The 19,859-nt window shown below is 45.8% G+C and overlaps 8 protein-coding genes across 8 annotated transcripts; 6 read left to right on the top strand and 2 right to left on the bottom strand.

Moving 5' to 3' along the window:
* Window position 1: 1 nt before the first annotated feature.
* On the bottom strand, window positions 2-641 carry TREMEDRAFT_60171 (uncharacterized protein; the record flags this gene model as incomplete). The annotated part of the gene is made up of 2 exons (XM_007002678.1): window positions 2-60; window positions 281-641. The coding sequence occupies 2 exons, from the start codon at window positions 639-641 to the stop codon at window positions 2-4; spliced, it is 420 nt and encodes a 139-aa protein (XP_007002740.1).
* Window positions 642-1,439: 798 nt separating this feature from the next.
* TREMEDRAFT_60170 (uncharacterized protein) lies at window positions 1,440-2,937 on the top strand (the record flags this gene model as incomplete). The annotated part of the gene is made up of 3 exons (XM_007002677.1): window positions 1,440-2,248; window positions 2,360-2,603; window positions 2,833-2,937. The coding sequence occupies 3 exons, from the start codon at window positions 1,440-1,442 to the stop codon at window positions 2,935-2,937; spliced, it is 1,158 nt and encodes a 385-aa protein (XP_007002739.1).
* Window positions 2,938-3,303: 366 nt separating this feature from the next.
* On the bottom strand, window positions 3,304-4,766 carry TREMEDRAFT_27166 (uncharacterized protein; the record flags this gene model as incomplete). Its single annotated transcript, XM_007002248.1, has 4 exons — window positions 3,304-3,518; window positions 3,932-4,052; window positions 4,096-4,120; window positions 4,510-4,766. 4 exons carry the CDS (start codon window positions 4,764-4,766, stop codon window positions 3,304-3,306), a joined length of 618 nt encoding a protein of 205 aa, XP_007002310.1.
* A 1,468-nt stretch (window positions 4,767-6,234) lies between these two features.
* TREMEDRAFT_56356 (uncharacterized protein) lies at window positions 6,235-7,347 on the top strand (the record flags this gene model as incomplete). The annotated part of the gene is made up of 4 exons (XM_007002546.1): window positions 6,235-6,581; window positions 6,831-6,967; window positions 7,060-7,129; window positions 7,182-7,347. Coding segments are annotated over exons 1-4 (431 nt in total), but the record flags the coding sequence as incomplete, so codon positions are not given.
* Window positions 7,348-8,485: 1,138 nt separating this feature from the next.
* On the top strand, window positions 8,486-12,818 carry TREMEDRAFT_37646 (uncharacterized protein). The gene is made up of 19 exons (XM_007002417.1): window positions 8,486-8,882; window positions 8,932-9,040; window positions 9,086-9,257; window positions 9,303-10,164; window positions 10,228-10,489; window positions 10,530-10,610; window positions 10,658-10,849; window positions 10,927-11,079; window positions 11,124-11,183; window positions 11,225-11,319; window positions 11,368-11,393; window positions 11,437-11,506; window positions 11,552-11,629; window positions 11,729-11,788; window positions 11,832-11,909; window positions 11,977-12,072; window positions 12,129-12,339; window positions 12,410-12,486; window positions 12,552-12,818. Exons 1-19 carry the CDS (start codon window positions 8,519-8,521, stop codon window positions 12,656-12,658), a joined length of 3,153 nt encoding a protein of 1,050 aa, XP_007002479.1. The 5' UTR covers window positions 8,486-8,518; the 3' UTR covers window positions 12,659-12,818.
* Window positions 12,819-13,181: 363 nt separating this feature from the next.
* On the top strand, window positions 13,182-13,853 carry TREMEDRAFT_60166 (uncharacterized protein; the record flags this gene model as incomplete). The annotated part of the gene is made up of 2 exons (XM_007002676.1): window positions 13,182-13,325; window positions 13,368-13,853. 2 exons carry the CDS (start codon window positions 13,182-13,184, stop codon window positions 13,851-13,853), a joined length of 630 nt encoding a protein of 209 aa, XP_007002738.1.
* A 1,801-nt stretch (window positions 13,854-15,654) lies between these two features.
* TREMEDRAFT_60165 (uncharacterized protein) lies at window positions 15,655-17,136 on the top strand (the record flags this gene model as incomplete). The annotated part of the gene is made up of 4 exons (XM_007002675.1): window positions 15,655-15,892; window positions 16,028-16,202; window positions 16,504-16,714; window positions 16,759-17,136. 4 exons carry the CDS (start codon window positions 15,655-15,657, stop codon window positions 17,134-17,136), a joined length of 1,002 nt encoding a protein of 333 aa, XP_007002737.1.
* Window positions 17,137-17,360: 224 nt separating this feature from the next.
* TREMEDRAFT_71092 (uncharacterized protein) lies at window positions 17,361-19,817 on the top strand. Its single transcript, XM_007003004.1, has 7 exons — window positions 17,361-17,873; window positions 18,002-18,554; window positions 18,608-18,819; window positions 18,890-18,986; window positions 19,067-19,314; window positions 19,371-19,438; window positions 19,599-19,817. The coding sequence occupies exons 1-7, from the start codon at window positions 17,421-17,423 to the stop codon at window positions 19,729-19,731; spliced, it is 1,764 nt and encodes a 587-aa protein (XP_007003066.1). The 5' UTR covers window positions 17,361-17,420; the 3' UTR covers window positions 19,732-19,817.
* The last annotated feature ends 42 nt before the right edge of the window (window positions 19,818-19,859 follow it).

Genomic DNA, 19,859 nt, shown 5'->3' with positions numbered 1-19,859 from the left:
TTCATGATTTGAGACCGAATAGACGAATTTGTCGACGATGACAATACCGTTTGTACAGAGCTTGAGAGATCAGAGATGAACATGTGTCAAAAGTGACAACGGCAACAAGGGGTCAATTGTCAACTTTTGGAAGTAAAACTCTTCCCGATTGCACTGCATGCCGCGGCGAGCCATGTCCTTGTTCCCGTCCCCAGGCACGACGCGTGCGAAAAGGTGACACCCCCAATTATTCGTGTGTTCAGATTGAGGGCGAGGAGTCTTTGAACAACGACCCACATACATACACTCAGAGGCTCAAGAGCATACAGTTCACTATCCAAGGTAGTAGTTTCTCTAAATGTTACTTTGGTGTAGTCAGTCTTCGTTCGATCGTTCACCCTTGAAGATTTCAAGGAGGACATCATACTCGTATCTGGTGCCACTCGGAATGGCGCCGCGATCGCCGCGCGCTGCGGCTCCAGAGTTTCAGGAGAGCCCCAAATTCCCAGAAGAATGAATGAGTTGTATTGAAAAGACCCCTCTGTCAACAGTTGAGTATCCGCTGGCCGCTGGGTCATCCGCAGACTATTAGAGGCCTCCATCGTCCCTCCGACATCTGAAACCGGTACTTTATCACGAATTCGGACAAGTCTCCATGACATTGGGACAAGGCACGGTCACTCCAAGAACTCTTGACGTGAACACAAACTTGATAAAGGTCTTTACCATAGAATCTTTGATTGAGCAAGGGAGTGACTCTACGTACGGTAACTATCCCCTTTTACTACTCTGTCTTCAGATTTTGACTTCAAGGTCAAAAGGAAGTCTCTCTCACGCTACTGATGGTAGATCTTCTAACGGACGTCCTTTTCCTTTTCCCTCCTCCCTGTTCCCTTCACCCTCTCTCTTACCCCTTGATTCCTTTACCTCACTCACTTCTACCAACTCCGCCATTCCTCCCCTCTCCTCTATGCCATCCTGTCATTGAGTCCGAGCACTCTCGGCGTTCCTTCTCACTTAGAATTCATCTTTCATGAGATGTTTCAAGGTCCGCCCTTTGTCTGTCTTACCATAAACACCCGGATAGATCCACGAGCCCACGAGCTGATGCAAGCAGTGATACTAGGAAAGATGAACGTCTAATCCTTTGTGTCACACACCTCTGGTTCCCTTCATCATGGACGCGAAGGGGATCATCAAATCCTTTCTACACCTCCTGACCGTGTCAAAGTGTGGTACCCAACGCGTCTTACAGTGCTCGAGTTACTCGTGCTTTTTAGCTTTCATCCTCTACTCACAATCCCTTCCTCTCTCCCTTCCCGCTATCCCGCTCGGTCTTTCTACGCTTTTGTTAACAAATCAAATACCTTCAGTGGTCGATCTTCCATTCTTAATCTTCTGATCTCAAACCAAACACTCTTCGAATATCCGGACCATTGGAACAAAAGAGACTTTCACTGATGCCGAACTCAAATGAGAATCGTAAACTACTTCACCGTCGTCGACCATCTCGAGATTCCCCACGTCGACCTATCACCCCTTTCACCCCTTCCATTTCTAGGACGATAGATCTTCCCGAAACTCCCGTGTCTGAAGAAAAGACAATCCCTCAATTGAAATTCGTACTCGTCGACCCACTCGCAGCTTCACCATGGTCCATCACTCGAGGAAATCAACTTCTCTCACCTCGTCCTCCTCCGTCTCCCCCTACCACACCCATCTCAGGACCATTGTCGACCCTCACTTCCACCCCGTTCTCAGCAGTACTTCCCGCAACACCTTTGACAACAACTGAAACGCCTGGTACCCGACTGTCTGGCCGCTCGGACATCTTTCAACCTTCTTGGACGACACCGAGACCGGCACCTTCTCCCCCGCAAGTCAGTGCTAGTAGGGGCACATCGGATATGTGTCCGTTAACCGTGGGTGGCTGGGGGAGAGAATGGGAAACGGTATTCCTAGATCGACTTCATAATACTTCAAGCTCCTCTTCCTCCTCTGGTCAGCCGTCAGCCTCTGCGCCACCGACTTTCTCATCAGGTGTAATTAGAGATGTCTTTTCAGCAGGGGAAGATGAAGGTGTTCTCGCTTCTTTTCCTATGCCACCGAATAGAGGAACATTAGTACCATCGACTAAGGGCCCATTGACACCACCCGCTTCACCCGAATCTCCAGATGGAGCCGCTCCATCACGACCATATAGAAGACCCACGGTACCGCCACCTTCACCTTCGCCTCACACTACTTCCTCCTATGCCGCCTTATACAAGTCCCCTCCGTCCTCTTCTCCATACCATCACTCTTCTCATGATTTCTCCCGCAATTCTCCCTCTCCTTCTCACAACTCATTGGCGTCTTCCTCAAGCCATGACAACATCAGATCACGTATAAGTTCACCAACCTGGGATCTAACGTGTAATTACGAAGACTCGGGGGATCAACGAATCAGCTGTGTGGATATGGAGGTCGATGATGATGAAGAGAGGGAAGAGGTGGAACATTTAGAAAAGAGCGTATGGCAATGGAATTCCGACTCGGACGAAGATGATTCGGATGATGATAGTCGAACTATCACAGCTTCTACACCTGCGAGTGAGATGAGTAGATGGAGTGGGTGTTTTGAGGTGGGTCGACTGTTCTGCTTACTTACTTTCTCGACCCCTTCTCTCTGCATGTCCGTCTTTGGACCAGGTCTTGTACACTACACCTTTCGGCTATGAATCTTCTCTGAGACAGCTTGCAACATGCCTCTTTCACTCCTACAGAAAGTCAGAAGATAATTTCTTGTGTTGGACGAAGTGAAAAATGTGCCTCGGAAGAGAGGTCGAACAAAGAAATAGTGCTGATCTCAAGGCCCAACAAGCAACGCCGATGAAGATCGAAGGACCAAGTGCGGCTGATCTGATACGTGATGCTTATTTGGTGAGTGTCCGTCGTCTTCCTCTGATACGATATTGACAAACAGAAACAAAGCTTCAGGATCATGTGAACATCTTGACATTGTTTGTACTGTATATCACTAGTATTGTATATACACAAAGCTTGTATTAGCATTTCATCATCATCTTGGGAATCTGATTTCATCCCCTGGAGGGTGAATTTACATTTTGTACAACATGCATACCTCAATTGACTTTCTGTATGCGACATGCCCAATGCAACGTTTCCCAATGTACTAATTCTTGGCAATATGCTTTTCACCCATTTTTAATCGTATGAAATTCCCTCTTCTCAAGTCATCTTCATCTCAACTCCATGTCTGTCTCCGTCTTCGTCGAACTTGAAAGACTTGAAGAGGATTCGTAAAGGATCAATGAACAGAAGTCAATCCAAAGGTCTATCCCACCATCTCAATCGCCAAGCGAGATTATTCAAAAACCATCCGCTCAATCCCCAAATTTCCAAATCGTCATTCTGAGGAGTCAGATCTCCTATTTGAATCTTGTAATATGGACGATGGACATTCAAACGGAAATGATGTATTGTATGTCTGTTTGGGTCCGATATTGTGGATAAGGGTATACAAAGGATTTGAGATACTTCCGATGGAGAAGGATGTAAGTTGAGAGGATGAGATATTGGGATTTCGAGATTGGGTGTAGGGGTATGAGAATGGATGAATCCCTAAATATTATGAGCTCCCTGATTATTGTCGACATGACAACAGGGATCTTTGATACTAGTGAAAAAAGGGATGTGGTGCGAGACATGATCATGTCCATTGAACGTCATGTTCTTCATGATGTGTATCATGTGTGATACAGTACGAGTATCGTCTAAAACACACACTCAAGCAAGAAATGTCAGAAGAGTAGACGGGAAGAAAGATAGAAGAAATGAGTATGATGATTGGGTGATAAGTATGAAATCAATTCGGTAAATAGGGACCAAGATGAAAAAGTCATGAAATGTAAACTGAAAGAAATACTACTCACGATAATGGGCCAAACACGAGTTTTATTTCCTAAACTATATTCTGGTCCCATGGAACCCAAAATCTCAACATTGGAAGGAGATAATGATAATTCTTCTTCAGCTTCACGAAGAGCTGTGGAGATTAATGATGAGTCGGTCTTAAATTAGCTCTTTGTATCTCGAAAGAAGGGGGATACTGACAGGATCGGATTTCCCACCTGGAAAGCTGGACGTCAGTGGAGGGGACTCATAAGTCAATTTGGACTGAGAGTCAGGTCATGTACGATGCCGTGACATTAGCCAACTGAACTGTACTGAAATTGGGGAGGGGGCAGATAGTGGATTGTAGATATATGAATAATATAACTGGAGATGAGTCTAGGAAATTGTATCTGAAGACTATCGGACAAGGGTAAAGCAATTTAAACGAAGTTTCAAAGAAAGGAGAGAAGTATAGTTTGGTTCAGAGAGGCAAATCAGGTGCAAGACAAAGAGGTTAGGCCAAGGGGAGAGAAATGAGGGAAAGGGTACTTATAGACACTTCGAGCGAGGATAGCGTATATAGTGATAAAGATTGAGGATATAAAAAACCGGATGAAGACAAACCTACCTCACCTCACTTCACCAGCATGAGACCTCATACCACTCGACCTGACTTCAAAAAGAATATGAGGCCGGTTATCGACGTTCATGAGCGGTATCAACACCGCCGCTTCTATTGGTTCTCCATGAGGGTTGCGAGCTGTATGAGGTGGTAGAACGAACCCTTCTGTCGGTGCGGGAAGCAGGAGAGAACGTATTCGAGACAACTCTATCCGGGTGAATGGTGCTTGAGATAGAATAATTGAAGATGTGTAGAAGTTTCTGTTCATGGGCCTCATCAATCGAAAGATATGGCGGAGGGTGAACATCTTGTATAAATGACTACTGCTCGTACAATCTTTCTGTTGCATGCATGGTTCCTTGGGCGGACTCTTCTATGTCATTCGAGTTGAGTAAGTCGACAATTGAGAGTTAATCGGTATTCAGTATGACAAGGATGTAAAGGAATGTATATATGTAATAGCTTAGGAGTGAGTTGGATGGACAGAAAACCAAGAAGGATACAGTGTACGGGAAGTCCCAGGTCGGATCTTCCCCTCCGGCACCTCCCTTTCCCAACCTCCATTTCTCGAAAATTGCTGATTACACACCTCACAGGCTACTTAGAGCTCTGAAAACACCTGTTGCAAGTAGAGAAAGTCTGTAGGCGTCATGTGGGTGAATTTCATGCATGCAGCTGCCATGGCTGGTTCTCAAAACAACATTAGGTTGTTTTTTTCCGTGAATTGAAGAGAAATTCAAAATTTATGACTCAAACCTAGTCCCATCTATGCATTGGAAACCTGCATGATATACAGGAATCTCTCCTGCTTCATCCACAAAAGAGATCTCTTTCATATCTGAAGAAATGGTGGAGATAGGGGGAGAAGAAGAAAGGCCTCAGATGCGGCGGCTATGGCGGCTCAACTCGTGTAAGACGGTCCCGAAAACGTCTCCAATGTAGAGAATCAATTGAAGAGAAAGAGAATGCATACTGTCAATCTATCTACCTATTTATCATACTGACATCTATCCTGCTGAATCATCTACTTAACAATTAATGAATAAGCAGATGAGTCATCCATCTAAACGCTTACGAGTCGTGTACAGTAAGTATCACAAGTCGTGTAAGACGCGATCAGTACCGAAAACGTCTCCAATATTAATGTGGAAAGTCAATTGAAGAGAAAGAAAGAGATGCATTCTACCATTCTAGCTAGCTATTTATCTCTCTGATAATCTATCCTGCTGATTCTTCTGCTTAGCAAGGCACTGAGAAGCCATGAATCAGCTATCTACTAAGCTTACGAGTTGTCTCCTCTCCACCTCTCCACACATACGGACTATCTCGCGCAATTGGAATTGGAAAGACAAATGAGGGATAAGAGGATGCATAATGGAAGTAGAGCAGTCTATCCAACCTCGTTTCAGATCTAGGTAGACAGGAGAACTGAGAAGAGGTGAGTGGAAGGAATGCGACCAGCAACGACATACTTAGTGATCCCTTCCGTGATCCGTGAATGTAGATATACCCTTCTTAAGCAGCAAGCAGCACACTTTCAGAAGCGTGCCAGGAGCCTCTCTAGCACCTCTATGCAGCTTAGAACAGGTCTAGTTGAGATAGTGAGACACAAGAATGAATAAAGTGGATCCCACGGATGAAGAGGGAAGGGGTACTCCGGAAAGTTCAGCCTGGGACTTCCCGGACACCGTAGAAGGAACAAGAAAGATCCATCTCTTCGTTTCCTTTCATCATCCCAATGATCCAAACCGTCGTACTTGTTTCCCCAATCCTTCTCCCTCTCTTCTCTCAATTATCAAACAGTCCTCGTATCTTATCTACGTTAACAGACCGATATATCCGACATACGAAAAACATATTCATAACACATTATGTCATTGCAAGCCAGTACCTCAAACACACCATTGTCAGAACAAAGAATGGCAGCTCGATCAGCTGCAAACCTTCGAACTGTAGCGAGGAACGATACCGCCGTAGTGGAGATTTTAGAGACGAGTACTTATTGTGTTATTTATCATTGGGATGAGGGTACTGAAAAATGGGATAAACAGAAAATGGAGGGACCTATGTTTATCGTTCGTCGGTGGGTTTTGAGTGTTATCTTTTCCCCCCCCTCACATGAATTTTCATATCCTCTATCTCATAAAGTCATGATTTACTCAACATGAATAACATGTCCTAAATCAGACATGACCAATTTTGTGTCTGAAGCGAATAATCATTGGCTCACTCCATGGCTCCAAGCACATTTCAGTTGAAATTCACATGGATTGGAAATGCTCAAGATAAGGATTTGCGTGGGAAAGAACGTGGATTTGGCTAACACCAATAGAGACAAAGCTCCACAATATGCTTTATACCTACTCAATAGACAAGCAGTCAAGAACGTTTTAATTCCTCTCACACCAGGAGATATGCGAGTATCTGTCGTCGACCAGAATAACATGCACATTGCCAGACGAGGTGAAAGTGGGTTTACTGTTTTTCCTACTTTTCATCGGTAAAGTCGCATCGTCTGAGATCCTGGACATGAAGTGTGTTGGCGTCAGACTGATGTTCAGGACTGAGACGAAGTATCTGGTTCAGTGAAGGAGAAAAAGCAGCTCAAGCGTTCATGAGTGGTATAATCCGGTACGTTCTCTTCTCATACATTCCAAATAAGAGAACAATTGATCAAATTCAGAATATGTGGTGAAAATTCCAGACGACCGATAGGAGATAACACATCTCCTCCTTCAGCTCAATCTACTCTTACACCAGAACCAGATGGACTTGCTAAATTATTTTCAAACCTTCATTCTAAACCTACACCATCACCTACTCCTGCTTCCAAAACTACTTCCTCTTCGAATCTTCTCTCAAGTAGTCCAACTCTACCTTCAATACCTCCTCCGGCTTTTGCTCAAGTACAAGACGTCACAAGACCCGTACCTACCATTCGACCCGAAACACCTTCTCCACCCAATGCATCTCCGGCGATAATCTCATCTTCGTTTCCTGGACAAAGTGCAGATGATTTATTACAATCAATGTTGGCTCGTCCCTCTAAAACAATAACAAATAATGGTATGTTTGATACTGGACAAAATGTCACATCTTCACCAACGAAACGGATGGTGAAACATTTATCTGATATGTTACCTCAAAATAAACAACGATCGACATTTCGTGACGAACCAACAACTTCAACCGTGACTCCATCAACTGTCACGGCTCTCGATCCTTTCCTCTTACCGACTACAAATACTTCCATGGACAATACTCGTGTGCCCTCAACTTCAGAAACAATGTCTCAACCTTCTCAATCGTCACAACCATTGACAGCTGATGCTTTACTATCTTCCATCATGGCATATACTAAAAATCCCGTATTACCTGTTTCGGTACCTCTACCTCCCCCAGCTTCTATACCGACAAAGAAACCATCTCCTATTCCTATTACCAGAGAACAACTGCTTTCCACCTCGAACACCTCTGCCATACAGCAAGACATCACCAACGCCGTTTTATCAAATGGTCTCCCTTCCCATCTGCACCCAGATGACAAAACGGGATATATCAATCATATCATATTTCTCCTTCGGGCAAGTCGTTCATTATTCCATGAGCTTTGCTGATGAATGAGAATGATCCGAACTTTGCCGATGAACTTTGGATGGCGTATCGGGCGAAAGTGGCGACGAGTCGGAGTTCGTAGAAGTGAGGATGTGAATGTGGTGCCCTTGTCAAGAAATATACTGATGAATGCATGAATTTCAGCAAGGCCTTATAGCCAGTAGCCAGTAGCTACAACTATTTAATGTGCATCTGCCATCAAATTCGCCCTTGTATTCCTCCCTTGTCATGCTATGGTAGCGCTTGCACCCTATGTACGAGAAAGCTCAGAAGGCGAGGCCGGCGGCGATGTCCGAATTCCACCTCGGTCCTCCTCACCTTGGTCCACCGCTTACTCGTCCAATTCGCTTTACATAGTCACTTGATAACCCCTACAACCTCCCTAACAGGCATACACAGATCGACATGAGCAAAAGACAGATATCTGACATATTCGATGCTCCTTACAACCGTGTAAATCTCTCCACTTCGACCGCTACTTCCTCTTCCACCCTCCTCTCCAACGTCCGAGCCGAACGCGCCGCTCGAGAGCATCGGAGAAGGGAAGCAGACGCCGCTCTCAAGATTCAGAAACTATGGAGAGGCGGTGTATTCAGGAAACAGCTGCAAGAGCAACTTCTAGATGATTATGAAGCCGGTCGGTTGGGACCTATGGGGGGACGAATGCAGACCAGAGCTGTATGGTTCTTATTACGTACTAAGGTGTATGATGAGGAGAGAGTGGCGAGGTTTGTCGGATCGTGGCTGGCCGAAGGAATAAAACCTGACGGTTGGTAATCTTCACTCTTCTCTTTGAGATACATGACTGACATGGGTAGAAAAGGGTTTGCCATTGATACTGCAACCCTTGAGGAATGGTCTTGAATACCTTTTCATTATAGGCGCAATTTCTTCTGGGGTTGTGAGACTCTGCTTCGGCACACCCACGTCAGTAATTCCACATGAGATCATTGAGTCGAAGCTTATCGTCAGAAAAGCATGGGTGGGGGTTTTGTTGACTAATTTGGAGTCGTTGATCAGTCCAATTGCCTACGCCCCGTTGCAATTTCCGGTCCAAACCAAGAAAGTGCTGGTCTGCGTTTTAGCGTTAACGAAATACATAGAATGGTTAGTGAGATTAATGGAAAAACTGATTGATGTTACTGTAAGATTCCATCATTATCAGTTTGAGGTCTTGCTGACGTTTCAGCTTCCCAAAAAGAAACATCCGTTTTTACTTCCCGTCGTTCGCCTTATAACTGTTCCATTCACTTTAAACCTTTTCTTCGAAGATTTTCCTCTTTGCCAACCTGTTCTCGCGTGGCTTTTAACCATTCCCGCCCTCCCAGCTGCCTTACCTTTATCGGCTCTGACTTATCTCTCTCAGAAACTCCCACTCTTCCAAGCTATCATCCCTACGACAGTCACGAGACAATCCTGGCTTTCCTCTGGTCGACTTGCTACCGAGATAGGCAAGACACATTTTCTGGCAAACCTCGCTCTCTTTGGTATTTCTGGCACTCTTCTCAACCGTCTAGGCCCTCGTCAGTTCATGGCTTGGATGATTATTTCCGGTGAGGTCCTCGGCTCGCTTGGGGAGGGTTGGGGTCCTTGGGTTGAGGGACAAGTCGAAGATAAGATAATCAAGACCTATCGACCTATCGTGAGTGTAGACAGTGATGACGAAGACGAGTCTGCAGACATCAAAACTGCAGCTAGAACCTTTAAAGCTCCCATACCGGTCAGAAGACGACGCCCGAATCGTAGTCCACTTCCAGCGAGTATATCAACCCGACTTGCCCTTCTCGCTTCACCTCAACATCTCTCACTCGTATTTGATAAAGCTATAGCGGTGAATATGACCACACCGCCTGGATTAATGGCTAAAATATCACCATTCTTCTTGGGACTACTACATGCCTTCAGAGGGACGGCCAAATGGGAGCTCATCCTTGACACCTTTCTCGCAGGAAATAGAGGACGTGTGATTGTCAAACGTTTGTGGTTTGAGGCTGTTCAGGGACGTTGGTCGGACAGTGCGGATTATAAATGCTGGGACAAGTTTGCCGAAAGTGAGCCTTTCTCTAATTCATCTCATATTTCAATATTATGTGATGTGAGAGCTTAATACGCAGATCGCGATAGAAACCCATTGATACTCTTGACTCAACTATACTCTCGATATCTTGTTCTCACTCCGGACGATGAATTTTTCTCCACTGCAAATCTTCTTTCGATTCCCGAGGTTATGGAATTGTCGGCTGTATGGCGCAATCTGGCTTACTGGGGTTATATGAGCGGTGTCGCCTATCCCTCCAATCCTAGTAGTATCGGAAGAGGTACCGAACACCATCGATCTCTTTTCACCAAAATAGTCACTCAACTGGCTGAAAGAAAGTGGGTCGGAACTATCCCTTGTTCTGCGCTAATCTCGTAGTGCTCGGAGGAAATTTACGGCGGATAATTTCTGGGACATGCCAGGGGCCCGCGATCTACCAGCGTTCGTGGTTGCTGCGGTGTGAGTCATTTCATTCTCAAATTGTAAAGACTTACTGAGGGAAATAGAATCGAAGACTCTCAGTTGGCCGAATTTGATCCAGCAAATCAAGAACCACAAGGTCGTCCCGTACCAGACGTGAGACATCATTTCAGCAGACGACAAATGGCATGGGTTTCTCCACGATTGGGACTACTGAACAATCTACCCATGGCGGTCCCTTTTATAATTCGGTTGCAAGTGTTCCGAGAATTTATCATGTAAGCCATCACTTGTGTTCATACTCAATCCCCGTCCTCAAGACCACATCGAATTTCGCAGTATGGCTGATACTTAGAACTGACGCGCACGAGTTTGGACATGACAGATATTCACGTCGATCAGGCAAGGCCACCATCCGTAGAGATCATCTCGCTCAAGACGGGTTCGATCAACTAAACGAGCTTGGTTCCGCTCTCAAAGGTACCATCGTTATCAAATTCGTTGATCAGTGAGATGTCCTCCTTTCTTTAAAGTTCCCGATCTGACGAATAGGTTCGGACAAAGAGAGGCAGGTGTAGATGGTGGTGGTCTTTTCAAAGAATTCCTTACCAAGTCAGTCGAGCTTGTTTTGATTTGACTGAGCTGACTCGCAGCCTTTCTAAGGAAGTCTTTGACACTGAAAGAGGATTATGGCTGGCCACGGATCAAAATGCTTTGTATCCGAATCCTCATTCTTACGCTGTGGAACGTGAGTGGCGTCAACGTCACCGTACCTGCCGGAGCTAATGTTAAACAGCACACCAATTACAATGGTATGGTTTCGTGAGTGTCTACAACAACCATAGGAAAACGCACTGATGGAAAGATCGGCCGCATGCTAGGGAAGGCAATCTACGAAGGTATTCTTGTGGATGTTTCATTCGCCCCGTTCTTCCGTACGTTCTGTGTGTCATCTAAGTGTAAATCGTGCTGATGGGAAGTGGCGAAATGGCTAGGTAAACAAAGTTACTTGGACGACTTAAGTTCGTTAGATCCAGAATTGTATAAGGGTTTGATCAGTAAGCGCCTCACCCTTCTTCCTTCCGACTATCCTTCACATACGCAATCTCAATCAAGGGGAGAATGTGGATGAAAGATACTCTTGCTGATTCGTGCAGTCCTCAAAAATTATCCCAAGCCAGAAGATCTCGCTCTCAACTTCACCGTCACTCAACAAGGTTAGTCCACGCTACGTAAAACGTGATACTCGCTAATGCTTAGAGTTTGGAACTACACAAACGGTCGACCTCGTTCCGGGCGGCTCAGAGATTCCCGTCACTGCTGAGAACCGACATGAATGTGAGATTTCTCTCTTCGATTCACACCGGAGATCGCTCGGTCCATGAGGGAAACAACTGAGTGATAGATATCCAACTGGTCTGCAAGTACAAACTTGACCAGCAGATCTCAGCGCAGAGTAAGGCGTTCTTCAATGGTCTTGCTGAGGTCATCGACCAAAAGTGTGAGCCTTTCTCACTCTCTCATTCTCATGCTCTATCAATTGACTGACTTACGTAGGGCTCAGGATGTTCGATCAGCATGAACTGCAACAGCTCATTGGAGGCGAGGAGACACCGATTGACATAGATGATCTTCGAGAGAACAGTAACATCACCGGATTCATACATAACGAGACTGTCCCATTATTCTGGAAGGTGGTCAGGCAATTCAACGAGGAGGAACGGAGAGCTCTGTTGAAGTTTGTGACCAGTTGCGAGAGACCCCCACTGTCAGTTTCCTTCTTATCATCCTCTCCGCAAAGTCGCGCACATGAAAGATTCTTGCTGATTGGATCATAGGCTTGGTTTCGCTAATCTCAATCCGAAATTTGGTATTCATTCCAGCGGAACCAATACTGATCGTCTGCCATCTGCCTGTAAGTGACATATCTCTTCATCGACGATCTATCTCTCGGATATCAAAGACTTGTGCTTATCTCAGCTTCATGCTTCAACCTCCTCAAGTTACCGGAATACACCGACGAGAGGGTGCTCCGACAAAAACTGCTGCAGGCCATCACATCCGGCGCCGGATTCGACTTATCATAAATCCTCTTCTCATGTCCCCCTCTTCTGATTTGCTTTCATGCCCTTAGATTATGCGAAATTCCACCCCACGATCGGTACTCTGCTCCACCTGAATTGTTCCACCTGGTTGAAAATGAAATGTTGTTCATACATCGTGCATGCATTTCGGTTTTAAAGAAGGCAAAGATAATGGAAGGCGTGTGAGAACACGACTGATACGACTCCGTTCTCAGACAAAACTCACGAACAGGTGTCGCATCCTCCAAGGTCTTCCATCATTTCGTACGACTCTCTAGTTCTCTTCGACTGGGACTCAGCTCACGCTGAGTGGAAGTCTAAACAAGATCCGGACCGGGTGATGTATCCCCCACTCGTTTTCCAATCCCCGCCGTTCTCTGGAAGGCCTAGACCCTTCAGCACCACGAGATGGACCCAAACCATATATAAGAGACTCCCTCCATATTGACCATTCTCTAACCTTCATCGCACAATCAATCTACCGAGAAGGTATCACCCTCGACTGAAAGTTTCTAAATACAAGAACATGTCTCGCATCCCATCCAATATCGATTCTCCCACCCGTAGCAGAGTTCGGACCGAGAAGTGTGTCGGGATCTCTGACACTTGTACAGGTATCGGAATCCGTCGAGGTCCTCATTATAAGGCAAAACCGTTCTGTGATTCATGCGTCAGTCACTTTTTCCATATGTGACAGAGCTTGCACGTGTAGTTCGAAGTTGTTCAAGAGAAACGTCATAGACGTAAGATGACCGAATACAGAAAGAGACCATGCCGACTTGATACCGAAGATTCTAACCAATCTTCTTCTCTCCAACTGACCAAAACAAGTACGCGAGCGAAATCTTCAAAAACGTCGGTTCGTACGAGAAAGAAACGAACTTATCTACCGTATATGACCTTGGCCGATATATTGAACCCCACACCCTTCAGTGGTAGCGAGCCTCAATCGGAAGTGGAAAAATTTCCTGCTATCAGCGAGGGCAAAGGAGGAAGTTCACAAATGTCATATGAACTCATTATTGACGGGAAGGTGGATTCTGAACATGAACAAACTAACAACCTAAACCAACAAACACAACCTCAAATAGTCCCAAGTACGGTCTTTACCCATGGTACGAACGATCTATCGCCTGAATTCCAAAGATGGATGAACGAAAAGTTCCCAAGGAATGATACGAGTGAAATGTCGTTTTAGTCTCCTTGACGACGCGCTTTTAGTTTCAAGGAGTCAAGAAAGAATCCTTTGGTCCCAATGTGGGATAATGGGGATTTAGAAGGAACTTGTGATCGTTCCTGGTAACTCACAATAACGATTGTTGTGATCTGCATTCTTTCCTCACGATCGATATTGACCACCTTTCTCATTGGAGTTCACACGGACTCTCAAGATGTACGTATGATATTCTCACATCTTGGTCAGATTATGACGTGTAGGAAGGCGTACCGTTCCCACGAGGTGGAGGCGACGAGTGGTTACGAGTGGTTCTAGGGAGGGAATAGAGAGACGGATATTTTTTATCCTTCCTGCATCGCCATCTTCCACGAAGGCCTCATCAGTAGGTTAAAAGATAATTGACATTCTCATCCTACTTGTAAACTACTCGCTGATACACTAAAAACTTGGTATGTCTCCTGTCAACACATACATCTCCTACTGACCCTTTAGAGAGATTATCATGGCTCGCTGGACTGAGGCTACAAGTGCAACGTCGCTGAAATCGTCGAAACCGTCGAAGAGCTCCCAAAGAAGGGGCGGCTGCGTCACAACATGGGCTAGACACCACGGCCTATCCAAATCGAGAGGGAGGCCTTATGGCAACGAAAGCTTTTGCAACCGTTGTGTATGTCATCACTCATGAGCTCTGATTGGGCCTGCTAAATGTGCAGATAAGACAATGCAGGTCTTCCGTACAAGAATGATTGATGACGGAGTTGCTAGCGCATCGGAGGCTTTCACGTTTGCGAAGGTGGAAAAATACCGTTCCAGTCGGCCACCACCACCACTACAGGGACCGCCCCCCTCCACTTCTCCACACACGGGACTTCTGCTTCCTTCTGTCTGCTTCCTTCTGCTGGACCGTCAAACCCTTCACTGTCTGCTGGCGCAGAGCCGGACTGTAACTCGGATTCATCTGCCGACAATGATGTAGATCCCACAGATGATCATAGGCCATTGCCGGAGTCTACTTAGCTCTCAGGACCTTCAGCTTGGTTGACGGAGTGAGCCGTAGGTGAAGGGTTTAGGACTGATTACAGAGATGCAGAGGTTTTGAGAGATGATCCGCACATACTGTACAATCAATATCCTTGTGCTCAGTCGTGGTGACAAGAGGGTCACAGCATGGGCAATGTACATACTTATGTTTCCTGATGATGTGTCTTCCCACTCACAAACAATGCTTGTCACAGTGATTGATCTTTCCAAAGATCTCTTTTTACCTCTCCTCTTGTCCCTCATTGTTTTTGTCACTGTTCCCCCGGGTACTACGCATGCTTTCTCCATATGTTCATCTACTTCCAAAACGGCAGGATACAGGCATAGTATGAGTTGTTAATAAACCCAAATTTTAGTTCTTGCTTGATTGACATTGACTGAAAAAAATAGCCAGGACCTGGAGTTTGAACTGTCTAGTGCTTATCTCATCATTTTCCTACCTTCTCACCCTGACAATATACGCACAGCTCTAGGAGTTCCTAAACGTACACACTTGTTCGTACAAGACATGCGTACTGAGCCTAACTTCAAGACAGCACGGCGTTCTAAGATCTAGAGAACAGGTCCATTGTAATAACTGCAGCGTGTTGGACGCAACAAGGAGTAAAGTTTTCGGAAACTCTTGTTCGAAATGTGTACGTTCCATTCTGCTTATACAAGCTTGATGTGATTGATGACAAAGAGGGCTGCAACCATTCAGGCTTGTTGTGAACGCTCAAATACAAGGTGTGACACTTGTCAAAACAACCCCTGACAGTGGTGACAGCAGGCAGACCAAGCGATGACGTCTATGATCATGGTGTGGACCACCGCTCCTGAGACATCCACCGAATCCGTACCTCGTGGTCCGCCACTCCTCACCCTCCATGAAGGTGTTTACTCTGTTTCCCTAGGGATGGTGACTCTTTGGAACATTATGAATAGTCATTGTCACAGGGCCAGAATGAACAAGACCACTCAGACGGTCGGAAACATTCGGAGAGCGAGGGCTGAAAATATGCAGACCGAGTCACGGAATGGTACGAAGGCCAGAATATCATTCTTGTTTTGTTGGAAGGAAATAGTGTGGTCGTCGGACCGAGCAGTTTAGCGAAATCGTCCAATCACTGCAGGATGCTACACTCATCGCATGTACTTGGATAGCTTCAGACTAGGCAGTCTCTTGTGTCCGACCATCTTCCTCAACATCGGGTTCGAACGACCCGTCATCTTGACGAGAACTCAATACGTGTCTTATAGGACGGACGGGGACCGTTGGAGGAATGAACCCAAGGTGGAAACCCCTGAAATCTCTCACCTATCAGCCTTTCCCATGAATATCAATCTAGAGTAAGTTCTGGGTCTGAAATCGTCCCCAAAGTGGAGATATTGTATGCTCCACATGCACAGCTTTGGAGATGAAATTCCTTCCTTCCTTTCTCCTCCTCCACTCTCAGGAAAACGAAATTTCATAGCAAGTCACACAGGCATGGATCATCCCTGCAAGAGGTGAGAATCAAATCATTCAGTCAAGAAGGGTCAGGAAGAGTCTGTGTGAAATTTGACTTAGTGGAAGACCTTCATGGGGATCTTAAATATCTGATTCTTCATCTTTCTCTCTTCACTCCCCATCATTTCCTGACGATTCAAGGATCGTGATCCTCCCACTCGGTTTATTCTACGTTATGGGCCGTTCCAGCACAGCGCATCTCACCAAGTTCAAGGGAGAGAAATCCAGCCGAAAGCACAATCAACCTCTACCTCCAACTTTCAGAAGGATTGTAAAGTGCTCTGGTATGTCTACCAACTGCCAGGAACGTGGTTACCGCAGAGGACCGTGGGGGAGTTTCTGTACTCCTTGCGTGAGAGAATCTTCCATGATTTGAGGTAAAGAACTGATGTGCAGTTTTCGGAGCGCCGACGTCCCAATGGCACGGATTTATCTAGCCACACCTTGGACCATCACATCACAACCCGTGGTGTCCATACTTCTAACGAGGGAAGTGTTGGGCAAGCACTCGTCTCGGGAGTGACAGAGAGGCCCGGGATGTCATCTGTTTCCCGGCAACCAGTAGGTTCCGAGCCAAAAGTCAGCAAAGCATACGATTTTCCCACCCACTTGGGTACCGTCATGCCACTGCCGGAGACAGAGCACTGGACACTGTTCTTGAACCACGATGGTGGTAGGATAGACCCTACGGATCTCTTAGATTGGAGAACAGACTCTACACAGGCAAACAATCCTCATGATGGGAATGGGCCTACAGGTTCATCTCAAGAGTGAGTTTGATGGTTGGCTTGAACTAGGTCATCATCCAAACGCATCTTGATAGTTAGAACGAGCCTGGAATGAAGGAATGCAACCGTTGCATTGGGAGTGCTTACCTTGACTCCCATTGTAGCTATTCTTATGTATTCGCCACATCCGAAGGAGTGCCACTTTGAGCCGCACCCTCACCACCACTTTGGTCGTTAACCCATAAGTACGGGTATAGCTCACCCTTACATCTTGCTCATTGCTTCCCACCGTGGGATCTCTATAACAATATCATCTCCATCCATCCCATCATGTCCCCGATTCTGAAGAGAGACTTCAGCGAGCACGCCCGTCAAGCACGTCGACTGGCAGCCCTCATCACGGGTGATCCCCCGCACTTGGACCCACTCGATCAGGCCTCCAACTCGTTATCCACCCATTCCCAAGACATAGAGCTTGAGCCTACTCGAGCGTACGTCACATCAGCCAGTCCTAGACCTATGGAAGAGGATGATCCTGGTCCTTCGAAGCTCCTACATGTCAGTCGTGAGGGAAGGAGGGATAAGGGGAAATGGAGAGCCTCAGATGAGATACCGCCTCATGTGGGATTGGGCATAAGAGTATCACATGGATTGGGAAATGAGGACGTTGATGATGATGGAGAGACTGATCATATGCTCAGTAATGGACATAGCATGGAGGGAACCGTTGACAAGGGTTCTGGGGTGACGAAACTACGGGATCTCTCATCACTCCTTTTTGAAGTAAGTCCTCCCCTACATCAAAATATCAACTTCCACATATGCCTGATAGCTTCTTAGGTCTGTCAAGAAAGAAGTGTATGATCTCGAGGAGGATTATGAGGTTCTGAGAGAAAATCATTGATCATCAGGCTACACCTTCACTTCTCATAAGTCTAGTCGGTCTTGTTTTCACCGGTGAACTTTTAGAACATCTAGCCAGATGGACAGTCTTTCGAAGAGTTGACGAACTCTTCATCCTAGTACCTATGGTCGGCAATCTGAATGGAAATATCGAAATGTGTTTGTCCGCCCGATTAGGTACTTCAGCCAATATCGGTGAATTGGACAAACGACATACCCGACGTGGACTTTTATTGGCCAATCTCACTCTTTTATGTTTACAAGCATTACTCATTTCGGCCATAGCTGGATTCCTGAGTTTTCTTCTTGGTTTAGCGACTGTTCATAGATTGGGTGATACACCACCTGTAGGTACATCTGGAAATGGGACGTTGGTGGAGGGTGATCCTGGTTTAGCGGTTGGAGAGCAAGATTTTCGAGAAGGATACACAAGACCGGGATGGCAACAATTGACCATGGTTTTAGCTACTGGAATGTGTTCAGCAGGTATAAGCGCTGCTGTTCTTGGATCATTTATGAGTAGCGTTGTTGTTATTTCTCGTTGGGCGGGTGTAGATCCAGGTAAATCTCATTCACCATGCAATGGTGAACAGTTTTATGTGCTGATATTTTAGATAACATAACTCCACCTGTAGCATCTTGTGGTGGAGATCTCTTGACTTTATTCATTCTTGCTCTTCTGGGATCTGCGTTGGTGGGAACGATGAATACACCATTACCATTGATAGCTGTGGTGGTGATGGTAGTAGCAGCTGCGTGGTTTACGAAAAGGGTGATGAGAAATGAATGGGTAAAGAATGTCGCTAAAGGGGGTTGGGCACCTCTGGTAAATTATCAACTGTCCAATTCACTTCAATCTTCCCTTCCCGAGATACTTTGATGATGGCTGATGATAGATCGGAGCTATGCTCATATCAAGTGGAACGGGTATGGTGTTGGATAGAGGAGTCAGTAAATATCGTGGTTTTGCTCTTCTTGCAATATCCATGACCGGTCAGTCCCCTCACTCCCCTCTCTTCTCCCTCGCCTCGAAGTTTGAGACAACTATTGACAAACCTCATGCTGACAAAAAGGATTGACAGGTTCCATCGGTGCCATTCACGCTAATCGTCTTTCCACATCTCTTCATACCCGTCTCCATCCTCATCATCCTTCTGCATCATCACATTCACCTCCAAGAGGTTTATCAGCTTTACAAGGTGGTACAACCCTTTTCTTCCTCGCTTTTCCATGTTTAGCTTGTTTCCTCTTTTTTGTAGATTGGGCAGGATGGATTGATCTTAGTCTTGGTTGGGCAGGTTGGGTTTCTTATGCACTCACCGTGAGTTTACTCATTCTCCTCAGGTTCGTCAGTAAAATCACAAGCTAATAGTTCAGACTGGTATATCACTTTGTATTGCTCATGGTCTTACTTTGTATTTCTGGTCTAGAGATCTTGATCCTGAGTGAGTCATATTTATCCCACTCATCTCACTCATCAACAATATCGTATTGCAAGAATCGTCACCGCTTCGCCCAGGTCTCAAATCCGATGTTTGGTTCAGGACCCTTTGTCTTCCTCAGGAATTCTGCGGATGGCCATTTTGACGCAAAGCTGACGTAAAGTTCGTACACTTTACCAATCCAGAGTGCTGCGGTCGACTTTATCGGACAACTCTTGCTTATGTTAGCATACGAAATATGTATTCTTCAAGGAAAAGATGTTTTAGTACATGATATCCCTCTTCCTGGAACATGATTCCTTCTCCATACCTTATCATTATCACTCATACGACATACGACTAGAATGATCATTGCACATATGCATACATTATTGCATCTTGCACTTTTGCTTTTTAGCAAAACTCAACACGTCATAGAAAGACT

The sequence above is a fragment of the Tremella mesenterica genome, assembly GCF_000271645.1.
Source record: "Tremella mesenterica DSM 1558 unplaced genomic scaffold TREMEscaffold_2, whole genome shotgun sequence".
In the NCBI taxonomy this organism is placed as follows: domain Eukaryota; kingdom Fungi; phylum Basidiomycota; class Tremellomycetes; order Tremellales; family Tremellaceae; genus Tremella; species Tremella mesenterica.
This window is presented reverse-complemented; position numbering and strand designations above follow the sequence as displayed.